The 24692-nt window shown below is 42.3% G+C and overlaps 1 protein-coding gene across 4 annotated transcripts in view; it reads right to left on the bottom strand.

Moving 5' to 3' along the window:
• The window catches only part of tent2 (terminal nucleotidyltransferase 2), a 46418-nt gene that overhangs the window by 4012 nt on the left and 17714 nt on the right, over positions 1 to 24692 (bottom strand). For 2 of the 4 annotated variants that reach the window (XM_029124382.2, XM_029124383.2), the window contains exons 2-12: positions 22430 to 22624; positions 21767 to 21898; positions 21394 to 21616; positions 19690 to 19804; positions 19404 to 19495; positions 18926 to 18989; positions 16954 to 17020; positions 16126 to 16202; positions 13980 to 14108; positions 13633 to 13676; positions 12864 to 13000 (exon numbers count right to left, since the gene is read on the bottom strand). In XM_029124382.2, the coding sequence (XP_028980215.2) occupies positions 12864 to 13000; positions 13633 to 13676; positions 13980 to 14108; positions 16126 to 16202; positions 16954 to 17020; positions 18926 to 18989; positions 19404 to 19495; positions 19690 to 19804; positions 21394 to 21616; positions 21767 to 21898; positions 22430 to 22587 (1238 nt within the window). In that variant the 5' untranslated portion in view covers positions 22588 to 22624. Of the gene's footprint in view, positions 1 to 10734; positions 11580 to 12863; positions 13001 to 13632; positions 13677 to 13979; positions 14109 to 16125; positions 16203 to 16953; positions 17021 to 18925; positions 19005 to 19403; positions 19496 to 19689; positions 19805 to 21393; positions 21617 to 21766; positions 21899 to 22429; positions 22625 to 24692 lie in introns of those variants that run through there. The other 2 variants (XM_029124384.2, XM_029124385.2) reach the window with 2 other exon arrangements.

Below are 24692 nucleotides of genomic sequence, written 5' to 3'. Positions count from 1 at the left end.
CATCACTGACAGTACATAACAGTTTTTGCAATGGTATACACTGTAGTTTACAGCCAAGTGCATGGAAAATGCTGGATTCACAAGTCTGGGTATAAGTCAAGCTAGCTATCTATCAATCCATTAGCTCTATCAAACCGATTGCTGAAAAAAGGGTAATATCAAAAGGCATTTGCATGTCCTGATTTTCTAATATTAAAAAAATACATAATAAACATTCACTTAATGTAATCAGTTCTTATACTGAATACACAACATTTGTATACTAACATAATTATATTAAAACACCATATGCCCCTGCCTGCAAAAGTACTTGCTCCAAATTAATGTTGGCCCACTTGTCAAAGCAGAACTGCTTTAACTTACCCCTTTGTGGGTTTCAACCATTAACTTTTTGTTTCAGGACCTGCCACAAATGGGTAGGGTCAACCGATTATCAGCCTGGCCAATATTTAGATTCGATATTCATACTCCCCCCTCCAAGAACTGCCACCTTAACGTGGTGGAGGGGTTTGAGTACCCGAGTGACCCTAGGAGCTATGTTGTCTGGGGCTATATGCCCCTGGTAGGGTCTCCCAAGGCAAACAGGTCTTAGGCGACGGGTCAGACTAAGAGCGGTTCAAAACCCCCTTAATGAAGAAAAACATTTTGAGTACCGTGACGTCGCCCGGTATGGCGCAGCCGGGGCCCCACCCTGGAGCCAGGCCCGGGGTTGGGGCTCGTATGCGAGCGCCTGGTGGCCGGGCCTTCCCCCATGGGGCCCGGCCGGGCTCAGCCCGAACGGGCGACGTGGGGCCGCCCTCCCGTGGGCTCACCACCCACAGGAGGGACCATAAGGGGCCGGTGCGAAGAGGATCGGGCGGCAGTCGAAGGCAGGGGCCTAGACAACCCGATCTCTGGACACGGAAACTGGCTCTAGGGACGTGGAATGTCACCTCGCTGGCGGGGAAGGAGCCTGAGTTGGTGCGTGAGGTTGAGAGGTTCCGATTAGAGGTAATCGGGATCACCTCTACACACGGCTTGGGCTCTGGAACCACACTCCTTGAGAGAGGATGGACTCTTCACCACTCTGGAGTTGCCCATGGTGAGAGGCGGCGGGCTGGTGTGGGTTTGCTTATAGCTCCCCAGCTCTGCCGCCATGTGTTGGAGTTTACCCCGGTGAACGAGAGGGTCGTTTCCCTGCGCCTACGGTTCGGGGATAGGTCTCTCACTGTTGTTTGTGCCTACGGGCCGAACGGCAGTGCAGAGTACCCGACCTTCTTGGAGTCTCTGGGAGGGGTGCTGGAAAGTGCTCCGACTGGGGACTCTATTGTTCTACTGGGGGACTTCAACGCCCACGTGGGCAACGACAGTGACACCTGGAGGGGCGTGATTGGGAGGAACGGCCCCCCGGATCTGAACCCGAGTGGTGTTCAATTATTGGACTTCTGTGCTAGTCACAGTTTGTCCATAACGAACACCATGTTCAAGCATAAGGGTGTTCATCAGTGCACGTGGCACCAGGACACCCTAGGCCGCAGGTCGATGATCGACTTTGTTGTCGTCTCATCTGACCTGCGGCCGTATGTCTTGGACACTCGGGTGAAGAGAGGGGCGGAGCTGTCAACTGATCACCACCTGGTGGTGAGTTGGATCCGATGGCGGGGGAGGAAGCTGGACAGACTCGGCAGGCCCAAGCGTACTGTAAGGGTCTGCTGGGAACATCTGGCCGAGTCTCCTGTCAGAGAGATCTTTAACTCCCACCTCCGGCAGAGTTTCGACTGGATCCCGAGGGAGGTTGGAGATATTGAGTCCGAGTGGACCATGTTCTCCACCGCCATTGTTGAAGCGGCCGCTCGGAGCTGTGGCCGTAAGGTCTCCGGTGCCTGTCGAGGCGGCAATCCCCGAACCCGGTGGTGGACACCGGAAGTAAGGGATGCCGTCAAGCTGAAGAAGGAGTCCTATCAGGCCTGGTTGGCTTGTGGGACTCCTGAGGCAGCTGACGGGTACCGACAGGCCAAGCGGGCTGCAGCCCGGGTGGTTGTGGAGGCAAAAACTCGGGCCTGGGAGGAGTTCGGTGAGGCCATGGAGAAGGACTATCGGCTGGCCTCGAAGAGATTCTGGCAAACCATCCGGCGCCTCAGGAGAGGGAAACAGTGCCCTACCAACGCTGTTTACAGTAGAGGTGGGCAGCTGTTGACCTCAACTGAGGATGTCGTCGGGCGGTGGAAGGAGTACTTCGAGGATCTCCTCAATCCCGCTGACACGTCTTCCATTGAGGAAGCAGAGGATGAGGGCTCAGAGGTGGACTCGTCCATCACCCGGGCTGAAGTCACAGAGGTGGTCAAGAAACTCCTCGGTGGCAAGGCACCGAGGGTGGATGAGATCCGCCCTGAGTACCTCAAGTCTCTGGATGTTGTGGGGCTGTCTTGGTTGACACGCCTGTGCAACATCGCGTGGCGGTCGGGGACAGTGCCTCTGGGATGGCAGACCGGGGTGGTGGTCCCTCTTTTTAAGAAGGGGGACCGGAGGGTGTGTTCCAACTATAGGGGGATCACACTTCTCAGCCTCCCCGGGAAAGTCTATGCCAGGGTTCTGGAGAGGAGAATACGGCCGATAGTAGAAGGGACGGTTTGCAGCCGAGTGTGAAGCGGTGGGGTGACTTTACCAGTCAATCTACGTTCCTACTCTCACCTATGGTTATGAGCTTTGGGTCATGACCGAAAGGACAAGATCCCGGATACAGGCGGCCGAAATGAGCTTTCTCCGCAGGGTGGCCGGGCGTAGAGCCGCTGCTCCTCCACATCGAGAGGGGTCAGCTGAGGTGGCTTGGGCATCTTTTTCGGATGCCTCCGGAACGCCTTCCTGGGAAGGTGTTCCGGTCCCGTCCCACCGGGAAGAGACCCCGGGGAAGACCTAGGACACGCTGGAGGACTATGTCTCCCGGCTGGCCTGGGAACGCCTCGGTGTCACCCCGGAAGAGCTAGAGGAAGTGTCTGGGGAGAGGGAAGTCTGGGCATCCCTGCTTAGACTGCTGCCCCCGCGACCCGGCCCCGGATAAGCGGAAGAAGATGGATGGATGGATATTCATACTTCTTACATATATTAATAATGGGAATAATTCATTTGTCTGATATGATTGCCAATAAAATACTTGGTTTTAAATGTGCTTCTCTGGCAACCGCATCTCTCTGAAAGGTTTCTGCTTGTATGGCTCAATGTCCTACCCACAGTATTATCAGATTGGCTATTTACTCGTAATGTATAACCAATCAACACTGAGGTGGATATTGGCAAGTGCCTTGCGATACAACATAAATCACAATACACGTTACGATTCAATACATCACGATATCACAACTGAATCACAATACTTACTGAAGTGCTAAAGCAAACCTCAGATAATATTAGGCTATATCTTCAAATTTGTAATGTCTACTTCTAGCATATTGAAAGAATGACATCATAGTTAAATTTGGCTGTATGCTGATAATGATTTTTCTTTTAATTTTAATTGAATTCCAAGCTAATAGGCTATATTTACTATTATATTTCATACATTCTATATGGAAAATAGATACAGTGGATATAAAGTCTACACACCCCTGATAAAATACAAGGTTCTTGTGATGTAAAAGAATGAGAAAAAAGATAAATCATGTCAGAACTTATTCCACCTTTAATGAGACCTATTACGTGAACAATTCAATTGAATAACAAACAGAATTTTCTGAGAAAAAAAAAACCTCACAATAACCTGGATGCATAAGTGTGCACACCTTTAAACTAATACTTTGTTGAAACACCTTTTGATTTTTTAACAGCACTCAGTCTATTTGGGTAGGAGTCTATTAGCATGGCACATCTTGACGAGGCAATACTTTCCCACTCTTCTTTGCAAAAGTGCTCCAAATCTGTCAGATTGAGAGGACATCTCCTGTGCACAGCCCTCTTCAGCTCACCCCACAGATGTTCAATTCGATTCAGGTCTGGGCTCTGGCTGGGCCATGGCTGGGCCATTCCAAAACAATAATCTTCTTCTGGTGAAGTAATGCTTTTGTGGATTTGGATGTGTGTTTTGGGTCTTTGACGTGCTGAAAGGTGAACCTCCTCTTCATCTTCAGCTTTCTAACGGACGCCTGAAGGTTTTGTGCCAAAATTGCCTGGTATTTGGAACTGTTCGTAATTCCCTCCACCCTGACTAAGGACCCAGTTCCAGTTGAAGAAAAACTGCCCCAAAGCATGATGCGGCCACCACCATTCTTCACTGTGGGCATGGTGTTCTTTGAGTGATGTGCAGTGTTGTTTTTGCCCCAAACATACCTTTTGGTATTATGACCAAAAAGTTCAATCTTGGTTTCATCAGACCATAACACATTGACTCACGTGCGTTTGGGAGATGATGTTTGTTTTTGCATACCACAGCTGGGATTGGATGTTTTTCTTTGTAAGTATAGGCTTCCGTCTTGCCACCCTACCCAATTCATATGAAGAATACGGGAGATTGTTGACACATGTAGCACACAGCCTGCAGTTCCTTCAATGTTGCTGTAAGCCTCTTGGAAGGCTCCCTGACCAGTTTTCTTCTTCTTTCTCGTATTTTCATCAATTTTGGAGGGACATACAGTTCTTGGTAATGTCGCTGTTGTGCCATATTTTCTCCATTTGGTGATGACTGTATTCACTGTCTTCCATGGTATATCTAATGCTTTGGAAATTATTTTGTACTCCTGAATGATATCTTTCAATAATGAGATCCCTCTGATGCTTTGGAAGCTCTCTGTGGACCATGGCATTTGCTATGAGACGCAACTAAGAAAATGTCAGGAAAATCCTACTAGAACAGCTGAACTTTATTTGTGATTAATCAGAGTCACTTTAAATGATGGCAGGTGTATAATGACTCCTATTTAACATGATTTAGAATATGACTGGTTAATTCTGAACACAGTTATAAGAGGGTGTGCATACCTATGCAATCAGGTTATTGTACAGTTTTTATTTTTCATTTTTCCCCTTTGAAGATTTCAATTTGTTTTTCAATAGAATTGTTCACATTATAGGTCACATTAAAAGTATTGACATGATTTATCTTTGTCTCACAAAAACCTGGCATTTTAACAGGGGTGTACAGACTTTTTATATCCACTGTAGGTATGTAGACGATCTGACATGATTTCTCATACTGTATCCTGATGTTGTCAAGAAAACAAGCTAGCCTTCATTAAAATATTGGCCTATATGGCTTGGTTATATCAAAATATAACCGCGGGACCTCCTCTATGCTCTCCCTCCGCAGTCATGCATAGCGCGCCTGCTGGCATATCACCTCTCTGTGATCGTCCTTGGCGTGGTATACAGAGATGATCAAATTGCTAGTGGCACACTTGATTCGAGACGCACTGTCTCAGGTGGAGGAACAATCGAATGCCCACACATACTGAACGGACCTCTGAAGGCTTGGCTCCTGAGCGGGTCAAGTTAGAGCATCGAGGCGTCATACACACAATTCAGTCTATTAGGGCCAGTTTGACATCCAAGCTCTAATTGAATATGATGGGATATGTTAGTGCATTGGTGTGACAGGGATTCAGTTGATCCTGTGTGTTGAACTGGTTGAATTCATTCTGGCACTAGCGAAATATGTCCTATAGCCACCATACACAGCTTCTGTTCTTCGGCAGTAAGGTCATCAAGGTGAGCGTGAATTATAACATCAACACCTTGAATATCAAAGACAAATGTGAAGATAGGTTTCCTCGCCTAGCTGGCCCATTTTTGTCGATGGACAGAATAATTTTTAGAATTGTGGAAAATGCCGAGGTCATAAGAAAGGATAAAGAGATGTGGGAGCTTAGACTTGAGGTTACACACATTGCTATATCTGTAAGGTCTGTTCACAGTTCCATCTCTCAACCACATCACCATAGCCTCCAGATCCCAAGATCCCCCAGATCCCAAGATCCCCCAGACCCCAATTACAACGAACGCAGCACTCCTCCCAGCTATTAATCACAGAAATATTAAGCCTGTTCAAGAGATTGTGAAGCCAAAATAATAGATTGCCTTTTTGTGTCACACAGAACAACTCATCACCACAGCTTGAGCATCATACTGTAGCCAGCCTCTTGAATCTCCTTTGACTCCAAACATCCCTTTCGCACAACACTTTTTGTTATGTGATTTGGCCCCTCCCAATCTTAAGATGTATTTATTTTTTATTCTTGAAATTGTAAATGTCCCATGAAGCAGAGAACAATGGCTCCACAAACATTGCATACACATTTGGCATTTTAGATTTAGCAACAATAATATAAAATTTTTAAGGCAACAAAATTGTTCTGGATATTTTACAGATAGCCATGAACTATGAAATAATTTACATTTAAGTTATTCAGGATCACAACCACTTGCCCTATGTTTTCCAACAGGTTGGCAAAAATTAGGACACAGTTTCCATTCATGAATTTGGATGATGCTAAGAATGCTAATTACAGCTGGGGACAGAGCTTAGTAATGGATGGTTGGAAAGAATGACTATGTCCATTCCAGACTAACTTTTGTTAAGTGATTGTTTTGATAAATATGATTTATAGACAAACTATCCCTTTAAGAATGTATACTGTATGCTCATGGGTCAGGAATTTATTCCTATAACACACAAATAAAAACCTTGCTCACTGCTGTTTCTCTACTGGTTCAGTCACTGCCTCACTCCTCTCTAGGCCTGTGTCTTCCAACTCCAGCCAGCTGTCCCTCAGCCTGCTCCTCCTCCAGCACCTCTACCCTAACTTTAGAAACTGGCTCACTAGTTTAAAATACACTTTCCAAAACGAAAAATGTGAATTATATAAATAAGTTACAGGGGGTTATTGAAATAAAATAGATATTATTACTTTATATTTGACAATTTATTAAACGGTGTGTCACCTTGCTAACGTAGTTTCCATTCGAATTATGCTATTTTGCCTTTTTCTATGGTTTTACAGGCAAAATTTGAACCCATTATCTAGCTAAATTATTCACAAAACTAAAATGCAAGTGGCAGTGTTGCCATAGCTAAGGAAGTACCTGTTAATTTGAAATTAGAATTATATTGCAAATACAACATTGTCATGTTCTTTGAGGTAAACACCACAACTAGTCTTAGTTTGGAGTGTTTTAGAATGTTCTTAGTATAGTAACAATTAATATTTAATGAAATATAATCAGTTTTACATGATGGTAGCTAGGTTTAGCAAAAGAAATGTCAACTTTGCAAACATCCGTTGTGAGTAAATTCTGTTGGCTATCTTTTGCAGTTCACTAAACTGGCTACCTAGCAAACTACATGAATGTGATTTTTAAACCAGTAGCTAATGTTGAATTAATTAGCTAAAATGATTTGAATGCGATAGCTCCTGTAACTTTAACAAGGTTCTTTTTGTACCGTTAATTTAGTCAGCTAACAAGCAAAAAGTTGACAATGTTCATTATTGCATGTCAATTTTACCAAGGCTGGTCATAAGTTTAAAATTATTCATGCATTTTTATAGGAAAAAAACCTGACAAAGGCAGTAAACAGTAAAATGTACCTGATTTGGGGAGCGATTTAGTTAATTATTTGTATTTATATAAAATGTCAGTTCACAAGGAATACTGGTAGGAGCACCCTGCACATTATTATTCAAAATACAATGTTTAAATGTTCCCTTTTCTAATATTTAGTCAAACATTTTTATATGCATGTAAAGAAAGTTTTGTGCTACTTCAAATTTTGACAGTCAAATTTTCATTTTTACCTGAATTGTATGTTGGCCCCAAATATCAGTCATTGGTCTCCTTGATCACTAATAATCGGTATCGGCCCTGAAAATAAAAAAACATATCGATCGACCCCTAGTGTTTAGCTCTAGACATAGGCGCCGATACCGTGGGTGCTTCGGGGCTCGAGCACCCACGGAAAATAGCGAGCACCCACGGAAAATAGCGAGCACGAGCACCCACGTGTGCCAGACCGCCAGTAGGCTACATTCATTTAAAATTAAACTTGCCGTTGGTGATATGTAAAGCGTCTGTCACACTGTGATTGGTTATGTCGATGTTAGTGACAGCGACATAACCAGTCGCCTGCTCCGGGTGCTCCCTATCCACCAATCACAGCGTTTCTCAGATGAAAAAATGCCACTATCAAAAACTCGGGAAATTAGGGAGAAACTCCCAGAAACTATATGTGTCGTTTTTTTTAATCGATATTTAGATAATAGCGCAAAACATTAATTTCCCACGAACTGATCGCGGTTAGGCCTACGTGTCAGTTAAACTTTTCATCTCCAATCCTGTATTTGTGATAAGTGGTAAATTTTGAAAGATCTACTTTACGGCTTTATTAATAAGTAAATGAATAGGTGTGCGTAGTGCGTTTATATATGTATATATAGGTGTATATATAGGTATATATAGGTGTGTGTGTATATATATATATATATATATATATGGCGTGCGCCTATGAGCACCCACGGAGGAAAACATAAATCGGCGCCTATGGCTCTAGACATCAACTACGCCACTCCACAATGCTATATTTATTGGTTAGAAATTTGGGTATAAAGGGTTCACAAAACCTATGGTTCGGTACTTATTTCTTTTCTGGGATCAACGTTTGGTTTTGGGTACAGCAGGAATGCTTTGAAGAAGAGATCGCATCAAAAACAATAAGTTCAATATGCAAGTGAAATTTATATCTGCATGTCAGAGATTGTATAGGCCTAAACTACAACTCTGACAGGTAAAAACCAGGCTATTATAGCATTAAAACATAAAATAAGAAATCATTTGAGAGCAAAGTATGCATTGCTGAATCTTGTTTGAACAGAATAGCCAGCAAAGCTATAGATATAATGTCATGCTTTATCGACAAATTAAGTTGAGAGAACTACTTTTTTTTTTAAACCTTGTTTTATTTACTGTCTGAAAACTCATGCTACCGTTCTGCCACATGCTGTAGTGGTACATGTGGACCAGAGATAGCGGTGTACACAGTTGGCCATATATTATTTTGTAAAAATATACAGTTATTATGTATCTGGGTTAAGTGTGGACCGAAGGCCTAGGTTGTTTCAATCCAAGCCGCTGCCTCTGGTGCACAAATACTACTGCAGTGAGGGTTTAAATCCCACCTGATAAACTTTCAATAAAAACTCCATGCTTTACTATTTCCCTGTCGAATAAAGCATAAAAAGCCTGAAAATACAGCGGGGAGAACAAGTATTTGAAACACTGCCGATTTTGCAGGATTTCCTACTTACAAAGTATGTAGAGGTCTGTCATTTTTATCATAGGTACAACTGTGAGAGACATAATCTAAAACAAAAATTCAGAAAATCAAATTGTATGATTTTTTTATAATTATTTTGCATTTTAGTATTTGATCACATACCAACCAGTAAGAATTCCAGCTCTCACAGACCTGTTCGTTTTTCTTTAAGAAGCCCTCCTGTTCTCCACTCATTACCTGTATTAACTGCACCTGTTTGAACTTGTTACCTGTATAAAAGACACCTGTCCACACACTCAATCAAACAGACACCAACCCCTCCACAATGGCCAAGACCAGAGAGGTGTATAAGGACATCAGGGATAAAATTGCAGACCTGGGATGGGCTACAGGACAATAGGCAAGCAGCTTGGTGAGAAGGCAACAACTGTTGGTGCAATTATTAGAAAATGGATGAAATTCAAGATGATGGTCAATCTCACTCGGTCTGGGGCTCCATGCAAGATCTCATCTCGTGGGGCATCAATGATCATGAGGAAGGTGAGGGATCAGCCCAGAACTACACGACAGGACCTGGTCAATGACCTGAAGAGAGCTGGGACCACAGTTTCAAAGAAAACCATTAGTAACACACTACGCCGTCATGGATTAAAATCCTGGAGCGCACGCAAGGTCCCCCTGCTCAAGTCAGCGCATGTCCAGGCCTGTCTGAAGTTCTTCCCTCAGTAAGAGCATTGAAGATGAGTCGTGGCTGGATCTTCCTGCATGACAACGACCCAAAACACACAGCCAGGGCAACTAAGGAGTGGCTCCGTAAGAAGCATCTCAAGGTCCTGGAGTGGCCTACCCAGTCTCCAGACCTGAACCTGGATTTAGCCCAGAGAAATTTTTTTATTATTCTAATTGGACTCTTAATATCTCACCCGGCACAGCCAGAAGAGGACTGGTCACCCCTCTGAGCCTGGGTCCTCTCTAGGTTTATTCCTAATATTCGGCCTTCTTAGGGAGTTTTTCCTAGCCACTGAAATCCAACACTACTGTTGTTTGCTTCTTGGGGTTTAAGGTCCGGTATCTCTGTAAAGCACTTTGTGACAACTGCTGTTGTAAAAAAGGGCTATATAAATAAATTTGATTGATTGATTGAACCCAATAGAATTTTTTTGGAGGGAGCTGAAAGTCTGTATTACCCAGCGACAGCCCCGAAACCTGAAGGATCTGGAGAAGGTCTGTATGGAGGAGTGGGCCAAAATCCCTGCTGCAGTGTGCAAACCTGGTCAAGAACTACAGGAAACGTATGATCTCTGTAATTGCAAACAAAGGTTTCTGTACCAAATATTAAGTTCTGCTTTTCTGATGTATCAAATACTTATGTCATGCAATAAAATGCAAATTAATTACTTAAAAATCATAGAATGTGATATTCTGGATATTTGTTTTAGATTCCTTCACTCACAGTTGAAGAGTACATATGATAAAAAATTACAGACTACATGCTTTATAAGTGGGAAAACCTGCAAAACTGGCAGTGTATCAAATACTTGTTCCACCCAACATATATCCCCCCCAGGAAGTTTGGACAGAACATTGGTCCGCATACTGATTGGCTAGATACAAATAAGTGTATGGTTTTGCCGCATTCCAATTCGCTTGTGTGTTTTAAAACATTGTCTTCATTTCAGCTTCAAGCCTAGATGGACGGGCCATTAAGAATATTCACACACAATTGAATTCAGGTTCCTTCAATAATGGCATGTTGTCCAGGTCCTGAGGCAGCAAAGCCTCATTAAATGATTGCCCTACGCACCCATGCAAAGTGGTTGATGCCAGAAATAAAAGGCAAAGACATTGTTTAAAACAAAACACACCTGTCTTGACTCAAGACTCCTTGAAGAAGGTTCTAGGGACATCTTTCTTTTACAATATTTTCTTTATACTTCCAGAATTTGAGTCATTTACATGTCTTCATTGTCAAATTGCAAGCTTTATGTGTTCAAGACACACCATGTTTTCCTGCCTCACAGTTGTGTCTCTGAGAGACAAAGTTTTAAATCTTGCTTACGGATTAGACCAGTGGTCACTTGGAGGGCAGGGTAACTGGACAGGACTGTCCACATTTGGGGGGGTCAGTAATCGACTATGGTGGCCTTGACCTGATTGCACTCTTGCAACTCCTTGTGGCGACATGGGCGTATATAACCTCAATGGAGTTGAGTGTGTTCATTGGGTGTGATAGGATTCCAGTCTAGACTTCCTGGTGGAGTGAGCAGCATAGGGACTGGAAAGGCATTGGATGTGCTTAGAAAGAACCGTAACTCGACATCAGTTGAACTGAGTTTGCAGGGAGTTGCTGTGTTGAAGCAATGAAATCATTACATTTTAGGGTACAAAATTATCACTTGAGGATTAATTGAGGTTTTCACCTGAATGAATAATTTAAGGAATACACTCACCTAAAGGATTATTAGGAACACCATACTAATACTGTGTTTGACCCCCTTTCGCCTTCAGAACTGCCTTAATTCTACGTGGCAAGGTGCTGAAAGCATTCTTTAGAAATGTTGGCCCATTTTGATAGGATAGCATCTTGCAGTTGATGGAGATTTGTGGGATGCACATCCAGGGCATGAAGCTCCCGTTCCACCACATCCCAAAGATGCTCTATTGGGTTGAGATCTGGTGACTGTGGGGGCCAATTCAGTAGAGTGAACTCATTGTCATGTTCAATAAACCAATTTGAAATGATTCCAGCTTTGTGACATGGTGCATTATCCTGCTGGAAGTAGCCATCAGAGGATGGGTACATGGTGGTCATAAAGGGATGGACATGGTCAGAAACAATGCTCAGGTAGGCCGTGGCATTTAAACAATGCCCAATTGGCACTAAGGGGCCTAAAGTGTGCCAAGAAAACATCGCCGACACCATTACACCACCACCACCAGCCTGCACAGTGGTAACAAGGCATGATGGATCCACGTCCTCATTCTGTTTACGCCAAATTCTGACTCTACCATCTGAATGTCTCAACAGAAATCGAGACTCATCAGACCAGGCAACATTCTTCCAGTCTTCAACTGTCCAATTTTGGTGAGCTCGTGCAAATTGTAGCCTCTTTTTCCTATTTGTAGTGGAGATGAGTGGTACCACAGCCTCAAGGTTGTGCGTGTTGTGGCTTCACAAATGCTTTGCTGCATACCTCGGTTGTTATTTCAGTCAAAGTTGCTCTTCTATCAGCTTGAATCAGTCGGCCCATTCTCCTCTGACCTCTAGCATCAACAAGGCATTTTTGCCCACAGGAGTGCCGCATACTGGATGTTTTTCCCTTTTCACACCATTCTTTGTAAACCCTAGAAATGGTTGTGCGTGAAAATCCCAGTAACTGAGCACATTGTGAAATACTCAGACCGGCCCGTCTGGCACCAACAACCATGCCACGCTCAAAATTGATTAAATCATCTTTCTTTCCCATTCTTACATTCAGTTTGGAGTTCAGGAGATCTTGACCAGGACCACACCCCTAAATGCACTGAAGCAACTGCCATGTGATGCCGTGTGGTTGATTAGATAATTGCATTAATGAGAAATTGAACAGGTGTTCCTAAGAATCTTTTAGGTGTATTTAAGCTGTATTACCTAAAGACAGATGCATAGTACTTGAGGAAACCAAGCAGCAGCTCTCCCAGTGAGGCATCATTGGATGAGGAGTAAAGTGGGATATCTTTAGGACGCTCAGGCACGAGGTGGATTTCCATGGTGGGACTGAAACACTCCTGGAAAGCCAAAGATTCATTCATAAGTGGCACATTATTGCAAAATGATATTCCTTCCCTTTCAAGGATTTTGCACCTTAACAAAATGTATTATGAATGTACACGTTATAAGTTAAATGTGTTTAGATAACAAACAGAATATCGGTATATACCTGTTAATAGAAAGTCACGTTCTGTCAAAGCTTGCAACTGTAATTAGCCTAAAGGCTTATAGTACTCTGTTGCATTCAGGGTAGTTATGCCCCAGGATAAATACTGTAAGTGTGAATGGCGAGAACGTAACTGACATAGACTGAACAAGTAACACCAGACAACTGCAGTGCTTTCTAATAAATGTTTCTCTTTCTCCCTTGATTTTCGACTGAGTATATTCTTACTAAAGTAACCACAATACGTAATAAAGGCTATATTCTTACACAACAAATAAAATCTGATAATACAGCATAAATGTAAGTATATTAAATATACTGAATGGCATAGGGTGGTCCAGCGGATTAAACCACTGCCTTCAGAGACTGTGTACTGCTGTAATAAGAGCATGAACCAGACCACTGCTCATTCAGAAAAAAATGCTCCTCAACTGTAAATAAATGTGCTCCTATTGTTCAAGTGTCAATGTTAATTCCCCTTACCGGATATTCTTTCTGCAGAGAAGGAATAACAGGTTCAGGCAGAGCTGTAAAGACATAGAGAAACACACTGGGTTAAACAGTGTTATGGTTTCCATGGACAAATAAATGACAGTCGGTATAGTATATTGCAGTTAGTGCATCACCCTATGTCTAGGCCTATTACTATTCTTTTGAGGAACAGTCCTTCTCAAGAACAGTATTTCAAGTGAGGACATTTGAGCTGTTAGGATTAAGGCAAACAATTAGTATTTAGGTTAGGGAAAATTGTATTGGGAATTGGAAAATATGTTTACCTTCCAAAAGTCCTAAAACGTATAGTAAAAGTGTGTGTTTGTGTATACACTCACTTTGAAGGTAGTGCAATACCATCAGTACAAGAGTGTAGCTGCTCAGGGTTCCTTTGCTGGCGTCATTTATCCCGTGATGCCTGGCCCACCTCTTAATCACTAATATGATGGGACGCACTCGTTGTTCAGCTAGAGAAGGAGAGAGAACTGTGACTGTGACAGCAGTTTAACTTGGCAAACGCACAACCAGCACATTTCACACATGGCATAAACAGATAAATGCAGATACAATGTGTGACTTTTACCCAAATTATCTGTCATATGATGTGTTGTCTATTTGAAACTGCACTGCTCAAAATAATTAAGGGAACACTTAAATTACACCTGGTCTTGATGAACAAAATACATGAAAGATCAAAATCTTTGCTGTAAGTCGTGTAATTTAGTAAGAACAAAATGACCTAACAACGGTCAATGGAAACCAAAATCAACAACCGATTGAGGGCAGGATTCAAACTCACACCGAAAATCTAAGTGAACAATTGAAATCACAGGCTGCTCCAACTTGCGTGAATATCATCACATAACGCATAATTTAACTCAGTTGTGCATGGCCCCAATGAGCCTGTATGCACTGCCGACAACATCTGGGCATGCTCCTGATGAGACGGTGGATGGTGTCCTGGAGTATCTCCTCCCAGACTTGGATCAGGGCATCAGTGAGCTCCTGGAGAGTCTGTGGTGCAACTTGGCGGCTTCAGATGCATCGATACATAAGGTCCCAGATGTTCTCAATTGGATTCAGGTCTGGGGACCGTGAGGGCCAGTCAAAGGCATCAATGCCTTCGACATCTAAAAGCAGTCAGGGTACCGTTGTATAGTATGTGGAGATCTGTGCGACCCTCCAAGGATATCTACAAGATGCTGATGTTTTTCAGTTGCTACCTTGGTAACCTCATTGCTGCAATCCCTGCACTTGATTGCACATTTAGAATTGACATTTGTACTTGCATTTGCTTTCATTGCACCCCACTTGTACATATATTACACTTAATATTTGAAATGTCCTGCCCACTGACTAGCTAACATTCATTTTCTTGATTTCTTAGTGAGGAAGGAAAAGTGTTGGAGAGAGTTATTGGTTTCAAGCCTGTTCACAGCCACACTGGAGTAAGTCTTGCTGAACATGTATTAAGATCTGGCGTTAGACTTGTCAAAATTGCAGGGGACAAAGTTATGACAACGCCAGTAACATGGTTGGTAAAAACAAAGGCTTTCAAGCGCAGCAGAAAAAAGAAAACCGCATGATTCATTATGTGCCCTGTGCTGGACATCAGCTTAATCTTGTCGGTTTAAACAGCATTGTTAATAGCTGTAAAGATGTGAGCGATTTCCTGGACTTACTTCAGCAACTGTATGCATTTTGTTCCGCAGCCCCTCACCGTTGGAATCAGATATTTAACAACAAGGACGTGAAGATTAGCAAGACTCTAAAACCACTGTCTAGATGGAGCTGTAGAGCTGACTCCAGCAAAGCTTTGAGAGGAAACTACTGTGCAATAAAAGGGGGTGAGAAGGTTTGCAACAGATGCAGAGGAGAAGGATGATGCCAAGCACGAGGCTGCTGCACTCTGTCGTTAATTTTATAAATTGGAGACGGTCATAATGGCGAATCTATGGGATACTGTGCTCAGAACTGGTTCAAAGCCACAAGTGACACGTTGCAAAAGCATGATATAAACTTAGATCCAAATGCCACCTTTATCCCAAACAAGCCCCACTGCCTTATGCACTTTGAGTTCCCTCCGTAGTTAGCTGTGGTTAATATATTTCTGAAGGAGCAGCCTGTGTTCATTTGGATTGACACGGTGGAGGGTGAATTAGGATCAACTTTGGTTGTCCAACGGAAGAGACCACAGCAAACATGACAGAAATCCCAGTGATTAGTTATAGGCAAGAGTAATAAACACATTTTCGAAATAGTTAACTGCTTCCCAAGCCTGAATCACCAAGCTCAGCCGCCCACTGCAGAAATCTACATTTCCATATGAAATGGCTTTTTATGTGTATCCATGCCCTTACTGCTTACCTCTGGCCAGCAGGAGTTTATAGAAAATAGTTTTTACATATTAAGTAAAGGTCAATTAAATAAATCAGGGCAATTGTTGTAGTCTAAATAGGCTCAGTTGTGTGTGAGTGAACTTACTGTTGGCGTAACTTCTCAGCAGAAAAGTGTTTCTGATCCCTACAGTGTTGTTTACATTTAGATCAAACTCGACTCCACTGGAGAGAAAGGGCAAGGGAGGAAGAAATGTTATTTTTGATACACCCAATCACTAACTAAGGACTTGTTTACATTATGACAGCAAGAATAAAACACAAGACAGACTAAGGTTAGTTTGCATAATAATTTCCTAAGCGTTTGAATTTACACATGCTTGTTCGAGATGTACCACACAGGATTGTGTGAATATATGTGCATATTACACATAAACTTGATACAGTTCTGACACAGTTGTCTTCACACTTGCAAAACTCCAGAGGGGCTCTATCGAAAATGTGGCGCACGCTACCTCGGAAGGTGGCGACTCAAGCTATTGATATCTGCAAATTTAAACAAAATAATCTAGCGCCTCAAGTCTTCTTCGATATGTCTTAAAAAATTCAGCTTAATGTAAACAAGCCCTCAGTCTGTTCTACTGCGGAAATATAACATTATTAATATGTAATGTATACATTTACTTAATCCAACTAAAAATGTCAGGCTCTTCCTCTATCTTAAGGTAAAAACAGAAAACTGGAGGGGCATATGGTAGTTCGCCAATGATATGCCTACTCCTCAGATATTACAGCACACAGAGTAGTTGCATGCGGACTCTGCTGCTCTCTCCTTTAGTATTCATATGTCCCCTTTTCACTGTTGTGAGGTTCTTCCAAAATTTCCTTGTCAATGTTTCTTCTGCCTGCTAAATCCGGAATGCATCTGTTAAAACACAAGTTAGAAAAGACTGATTGATAAGATTTTTCAACCGACCTGACTTTGTCTCTGAATTTGAGAATGGGGACCTTGGCTCGGATCAGCTGCGGTCTTTCTATGTACGCTATGGATCAGAACACACAAACACTTGGTTAAATACAGTTTTCAACCAAATACAGCTCTGGAAAAAATTAAGAGACCACTGCAAAATTATCAGTTCTTCTGGTTTTACTATTCATAGGTATGTGTTTGAATAAAATGAACAATTCTGTTTTATTTTATAAACTACTGACAACATTACTCCCAAATACCAAATAAAAATGTCATTTTAGATTATTTATTTGTAGAAAATAACTGATCAAAGTAACCAAATATTCATTTTTTTCAGACCTCAAATAATACAGAGAAAACAAATTCATATTCAAATTCAATAACAAAATACTAATGTTTTAACTTAGGAAGAGTTCAGAAATCAATATTTAGTGGAATAACCCTGATGTTTAATCACAGCTTAAATGCCTCTTGGCATGCTCTCCACCAGTCTGTCACATTGCTGTTGGGTGACTTAATGCCACACCTGGCACAAAAATTCAAGTAGCTCGGCTTTGATGGTTTGTGACCATCCATCTTCCTCTTGACCAAATTCCACAGGTTTTCAATGGGGTTCAGGTCTGGAGATTGGGCTGGCCATGACAGGGTCTTTATCTGGTGGTCCTCCATCCACACCTTCATTGACCTGGCTGTGTGGCATGGAGCATTGTCCTGCTGGAAAAAAAATTCTCAAAGTTGGGGAACATTGTCAGAGCAGAAGGTGTTTTTCCAGGATATCCTTGTACTTGGCTTGATTCATGCGTCCTTCACAAAGACACATCTGCCTGATTCCAGGCTTGCTGAAGCATCCCCAGATCATCACCGATCCCCCACCAAATTTCAGTGGGTGCGAGACACTGTGGCTTGTAGGCCTCACCAGGTCACCGTGTAACCATTAAATGACCAGATGTTGGGCAAAGCTGAACATTTGACTTGTCAGAAAAGATGACCTAACTCCATTCCTCTACGGTCCAATCCTTATGGTTTTTGCAAATTTCAGCCTGGCTCTTCATCGCTTCTCATTGATGGTCTTTTTTCTAGCTTAGCACGACTTCAGCCGTGCCCCTGGGAGCCTGTTTCGAACCGTCCTTGCGGTGCACTTCACCCCAGCTGCTGATTGCTATTCTTTTTGTACGTCACTTGATGTCATCCTACTGTTGTTGAGAGACATTCAAATTAGTTGACAGTCATCTCGGTCCATGGACAGTCATTTTCTCCCTCTGCCAGTCTGTAGCTTTGTTGTCCCCAATGTCTTTTGCTTGACCTTGTTCTTATGAACCGCTGTCTTTGAAATTTTCAGGATGGAAGCAACCTGATGCTCACTGAATCCCAGTAAAGCCAGAACTGAACCCTTCTTTTCCTCACTCAAAGCTTTTCTTCTTTTCAACTCTTTTGCCATGCTGAATAGTTATTTTTTTATTCAAATTAACTCAGAGGTAGTACTTGCACTGTTTTTGCCATCCAGCTGGTCCTATTGCAAGAGGATAGTGATGACCACAGCAGTGGTTTTTACTTTTCCTTAAATTAGATTTGGTTCAGGTAATCAGTACCTTATTAAGTGAAATGAGGTGTGCCTGTGTTGGAATTTAACACTCCTTTTTTTTTCCAGAGCTCTATTTATGACTGGCATTAGCTACCTCTAGTGGAGGACAAATGCTATTGCATCTTTAGCAGACCAACTCATTTCTTGATTGGTTAATGGAACAGGATGGCCCCACTGCTAACACGTAAAAGCAATATGCAATAACAACTAAAAAGTGGAACCCAAAAGGGGGCAATTTGTTAGTTGTCTTCATTTTTTTGTTGCCTTCTCATCTGCTGTTTGGTTTATTGTATGATCTCATATGTATTTATTAATGAATTATATTGTGTATTGTATTGCCAAAAAAAATAAAAATCCAAAATGCTAAGTACCAATATACCTTAAAAAATTACTTACAGAGTCTGTAGAAGAGCTGCTGAATGAGACTGAGTACATACACAGCATCATTTCTTTGGTCCACCTGACAACAACACATATGGTGAATGGGAATCATACTCCATGAAATATACAATACCCTCCAAATGTATTTATAGAGACAGAACATAAAATGTGCACATTTAGCTCAATACTCCAGCATTTTGATGATTAAGTATCCAATGTAAGGCCACAGCAGAGCATGTGTTTTTATTCTACAAAACACCCCAAAATGCTTGAAAGCTGACATTTATAGAATTGTTTTTACAATAGAGGAAAAACATTTATAAGTGCAAAATCATTTTAATATCCAAAGTTGTGATAATTTGGAAATAATAAAAAAGTTATGTGACATAACTACACAGTACTGGGAATTAAGATATTTTGACAGCGAAAGCCAAATTGAATGTAATAGTACATAAGAAATGTGTGTTTTTTTACAAGTAACTGACATATTTACCGGTGCTGCTTGGATGACCAGACAGAGGTCAGCATCACTGTTCCTGCTGCCGAAACCATTTAAAGATGAACCAGCCAAATACAACCTTGCCACTGAGGGGGGGAAAAAAGAGGCATGGATGTGGGCCTGCGCATGTTTTGTCTTGTGTAACTCAGTGGGTAGGTCAAGAATGGTGCTTGCAACAGCAGCCTTAAGGTTTAAATACCCAAAGGGGGTCAGAACAAAAATTGAGGCATTTTACTAGGCCAAATGACTAATGTAAATGTGCATATTTTGAGTTACATACAAGGGAAGAGTCTTTGGATCTCTCTCTGTAGTTGAGCTCTGCACAGCTCCTTCCTCTCCAGGTCACTCAACTGCTGCTGGCATGCCTCAAACAGCTCCACCATCTGACCACTAAGCTGAGACACACAAAACAACATCTGTGCTATGGTCTCCAATATCTGTGTATCTATGCAAATGTGAACAATGCATTTGGACAGAAAATTATAACGGTTATACAGTTAGGTCCAGAAATAATTAGACACAGACACAAGTTTTGTTATTTTATATGTTTACCAAAATAGATTTAAGTTACACTTAAATAATGAATATGGGCTTAAAGTGCAGCCTTAATTTGAAGGTATTCACATCCAAATTGGAGGAAGGGTTTGGGAATCACAGCTCTTCAATATGTAGCCCCCTCTTTTTCAAGGGACTAAAAGTAATTGGACATTTGACTCAAAAGCTGTTTCATGGACAGGTGTGGGCTGCTCCTTTGTTATTTCTTTATTTCATCAATTAAGCAGGTAAATGGTCTGGAGTTTATTTCAGGTGTGGCATCCGCATTTGGAAGATGTTGCTGTGAACCCATAACATACGGCCAAAGGAGCTCTCAATGCAAGTAAAACAGGCCATCCTTAGGCTGCAAAAAAAAGAAAAACATTCAGAGAGACAGCAGGAACTTTAGGAGTAACCAAATCAACAGTTTGGTACATTCTGAGAAAAAAGAAGGCACTGGTGAGCTCTGCAACACAAAGAGGCCCGGGCATCCATGGAAAACAATAGTGGTGATCGTAGGATGCTTTCCGTGGTAAAGAAAAACCCCTTCACAAACATCCAGCCAAGTGAAGAACACTCTCCAAGAGGTAAACATATAATTATCAAAGTCTACCATAAAGAGAAGATTTCATGAGAGCAAATACAGAGGGTTCAACACTAGGTGCAAGCCACTCACATGCCTCTAGAATAGAAAGGCCAGATTAGACTGTCAAAAAAGCCAACCCAGGTCTGGAACAGCATTGTGTGGACAGATGAAACTAAGATAAACCAGTAACAGAATGATGGGAAGAAAAACTTATGGAGAAGCCTTAGATATGGCTCCTGATCCGAAGCATACCACACCATCTGTAAAACACAATGGAGACAGCATGGGCATGCATGGCTTCCAATGGGACTGGGTCACTAGTGTTTATTGATGATGATACAGAAGAAGCCGAATTCTGAAGTGTATAGGGATCTGCTCAGATTCAGCCAAATTCATATTTACAATATTTTACAATGGCCAAGTCAATCACCTGATCTCAACCCAATCGAGCATGCATTTCACTTGCTGAAGATAAACCTTAAGGCAGAAAGACCCACAAACAAACAATAAGTGAAGACAGCTGCAGTAAAGGCCTGGCAAAGCATCACAAAAGAGAAAACCCAGCATTTGGTCATGTCCATGCGTTCCAGACTTCATGCCGTCATTGCCTGCAACGGATTCTCGATAAAGTATTAACACTTTTATTCATGATTGCTAATTTGCCTTGAAACATGGGGACTGTGTATGAAAATGGTTGCAATTCCTAAACGTTTTCAAAGTCTACACATCAATTGTATCTTGGTTGTTTCATTTCAAATCCATTGTGGTGGCGTACAGAGCCAAAATTATGAAAATGATGACCAAATGTTTCCAGACCTAACTGTACATAATAATTTGTATTCTTATCATGATCCTGGTGTTTACCTTGTCCTTGGCATAATCCAGCAGTGAGCTACAAGGGCTCTCTCCACACAGAGGGGGCATTTGTGGGGCACAGTGCTGGGGGCTGAGAGGTGAGTGCTGGATCCGGATAGGGCGGGGTACCGAGGAAGAGGAGCAGGAAACGGGAGGACTGCCATGTTGGGGGACAGGAGTACTGAAGCGCTGCCTCTTCAAATTATACGGGCTGTGGTCTCCACTATGCCTCCTAGTAGACATAGGGAAGAGGGGAAAAATACCATATGTACACGCACACATGCTCGAGAGGAATACAAACAAAAAGGGACTGTAGAAAAAAGTATACAGTCTTTTAGATTAGGAAATGGTGTCTGTGCAAAAAACTATAATAAAGGCTTACTTCTTCCCATTGGCCATTGCAGATTCATTAGTACCAGGTGGATGAGAAGGAAGAGGTGAGGTGCTAGGATTAAACTTCCAATCATAAGGAGGAATCACTGGATGACAAGCAGGCAGAGGCTGACCACGGAAACTACACACACACACACACACACACACACACTTGAATAAATACAGTCAATACTGTTTACGAGCACTGCCCAACCCTGTTCAATGAGATCTCCTGTCCTGTAGGTTCTCTCCAACTCTAATTTCATAAACCTGATTCTAATAATTAGCTGGATGAAAAGCTTAACGGAGTTAGTCGCAAATGGGGTTGAAGAGAAAACCTACAGAGACAGTAGATCTCCAGGAACAGGGTTGGGCAGCCCTGGTTTACACATTTGTGTAGACATTTCACTGGAAATGTAGCTCTAAGCAGAACCAACCCTAAAAATGTAACAACTCCATTTACATTAGTATACTGATTATTGATTATGTATAATCTGCACGAAAATGCTGCTAAAAACAATACAGCAACAGGGTTTAGTCATGTAACTAAGAAAAGTAAAACCAGTAAGTCTGGGCTAGGTACCTTAGCAGACCCAATTCTAGACTAGATTTGGGTCTGCTAAAGTAAATGGGAAGTGGAAAAATGTGTTATTGTTTTAGACTTTTGCCTTACTTTGTGTTAGCAATGTTTCGCTGAGCCTCAGCTATACGTTGCTGGTGTTGTAGGAAGGCTGGGGGTAGTGGGTATTGTCTATTATTACTGTGCCCAAATTTAGGATTGTAGGCCGGGCATCCTGCTGGTGCAGCGCTGGGATACATGCTGCTGCTCATGGAAGTCCAACATCAATGTGTGTCATTCTCAGGATAGCTGACAAATGCAAAAATAACATCAAGATATTGGCATGCAGGTATAAAAAATTTAAGTATCTAATTAGCAGGCTGGCTAACATCAGAGACTGAAGAGGATTTAGAATGCTGCTAAGATGCTCAAACTACTAGAAGCTTTTCCTGAGGACTAAACAAAACATCAAACATAACACAGAATAAACAGGTACAGTACAAAGTCAAAACTAAACACATTCAGAAACAACATTGCAATTCATTGCTTTACTGACATCTGTGAACCAGAAAACACAAGATAAAACAAACAAAAAAACTGAGAAATACCAAAAAGACAGAACCATTGTTAAATTACACCCTGACTACATTCACTGAATACAATTTTTGTTTTATTGTAGGACTGAGACAGTTATTGAAAAACTGCGAGACCGATGGTAATGGAAGGTCTTGCCATGTCTGTAATTTTTCCCAGGAACTTGGGCTACTTCGAAAACGATGTCGTGACTCGCAAGAGAAAATGTATTTGTGGTAAGTGGTGGGATTTTGGCCTACTTCTAACCTGAACCACTGCTAGTGCATTTCAACTGCTGAGTAAGTGGTGATCTGTGCTGGGAGGGAGAGACAGCTAAAGTGTGTGTGCGTGAGAGAGTGAGTGAGAAGCAGAGCGGGCGAGCACTCTGCCTCTCACAGAGTACTGTCCACAGAGGTAGCTAAAATGCAAAAACGCCTGCTTGCAGCAAGTCTTGACAGTCTCGAGAGAAAAACAAAATAAATAAAAGTCAGCATAGAATATACAGTTTGCACCGTTTGTTGAGACCACCAGACACAGCCATTTTATGATTCCGATGTGAATAGGTTGGATCTTTGAAGAGTAGCAGTTAACCTTATTAGACGACTGGGGGAGACCTGCCAAAAACCCTTGTGGGGACCGATTTTTCAGATACCCAAAAGTACACAAACAGTGGGGAGAACAAGTATTTGATACACTGTCGATTTTGCAGGTTATCCTAATAACAAAGCATGTAGAGGTCTGTCATTTGTATCGTAGGTACACAATTCAACTTTGAGAGATGGAATCTAAAACAAAAATCCAAAAAATCACATTGTATGATTTTTTTATAATTAATTTGCATTTTATTGCATGACATAAGTATTTGATCACACACCAACCAGTAAGAATTCCGGCTCTCACAGACCTGTTTGTTTTTCTTTAAGAAGCCATCCTGTTCTCCACTAATTACCTGTATTAACTGCACCTGTTTGAACTCCTCACCTGTATAAAAGACACCTGTCCACACACTCAATCAAACAGACTCCAACCTCTCCACAATGGCCAAGACCCGAGAGCTGTGTAAGGACATCAGGGATAAAATTGTAGACCTGCACAAGGCTGGGATGGGCTACAGGACAACAGGCAAGCAGCTTGGTGAGAAGGCAAGATGACGGTCAATCTCCCTCGGTCTGGAGCTCCATGCAAGATCTCACCTCGTGGGGCATCAATGATAGTGAAGAAGGTGAGGGATCAGCCCAGAACTACACGGCAGGACCTGGTCAATGACCTGAAGAGAGCTAGGACCAGTGCCTCAAAGAAAACCATTAGTAACACACTACGCCGTCATGGATTAAAATCCTGAAGCGCACGCAAGGTCCCCCTGCTCAAGCCAGCGCATGTCCAGGCCCGTCTGAAGTTTGCCAATGACAATCTGGATGATCCAGAGGAGGAATGGGAGAAGGTCATGTGGTCTGATGAGACAAATATAGAGCTTTTTGGTCTAAACTCCAATCGCCGTGTTTGGAGGAAGAAGAAGGATGAGTACAACCCCAAGAACACCATCCCAACCTTGAAGCATGGAGGTGGAAACATCATTCTTTGGGGATGCTTTTCTGCAAAGGGGACAGGATGACTGTACCGTATTGAGGGGAGGATGGGTGGGGCCATGTATCATGAGATCTTGGCCAACAACCTCCTTCCCTCAGTAAGAGCATTGAAGATGGGTCGTGGCTGGGTCTTCCAGCATGACAACGACCCGAAACACACTGGTCAAGAACAGGGGAACTAAGGAGTGGCTCCGTAATAAGCATCTCAAGGTCCTGGA

This window comes from Esox lucius, chromosome 13 (genome assembly GCF_011004845.1).
Source record: "Esox lucius isolate fEsoLuc1 chromosome 13, fEsoLuc1.pri, whole genome shotgun sequence".
Classification (NCBI taxonomy): Eukaryota; Metazoa; Chordata; class Actinopteri; order Esociformes; family Esocidae; genus Esox; species Esox lucius.
The sequence above is the reverse complement of the archived record's forward strand: the minus strand, read 5'-3'. Positions and strand labels throughout refer to the sequence as shown.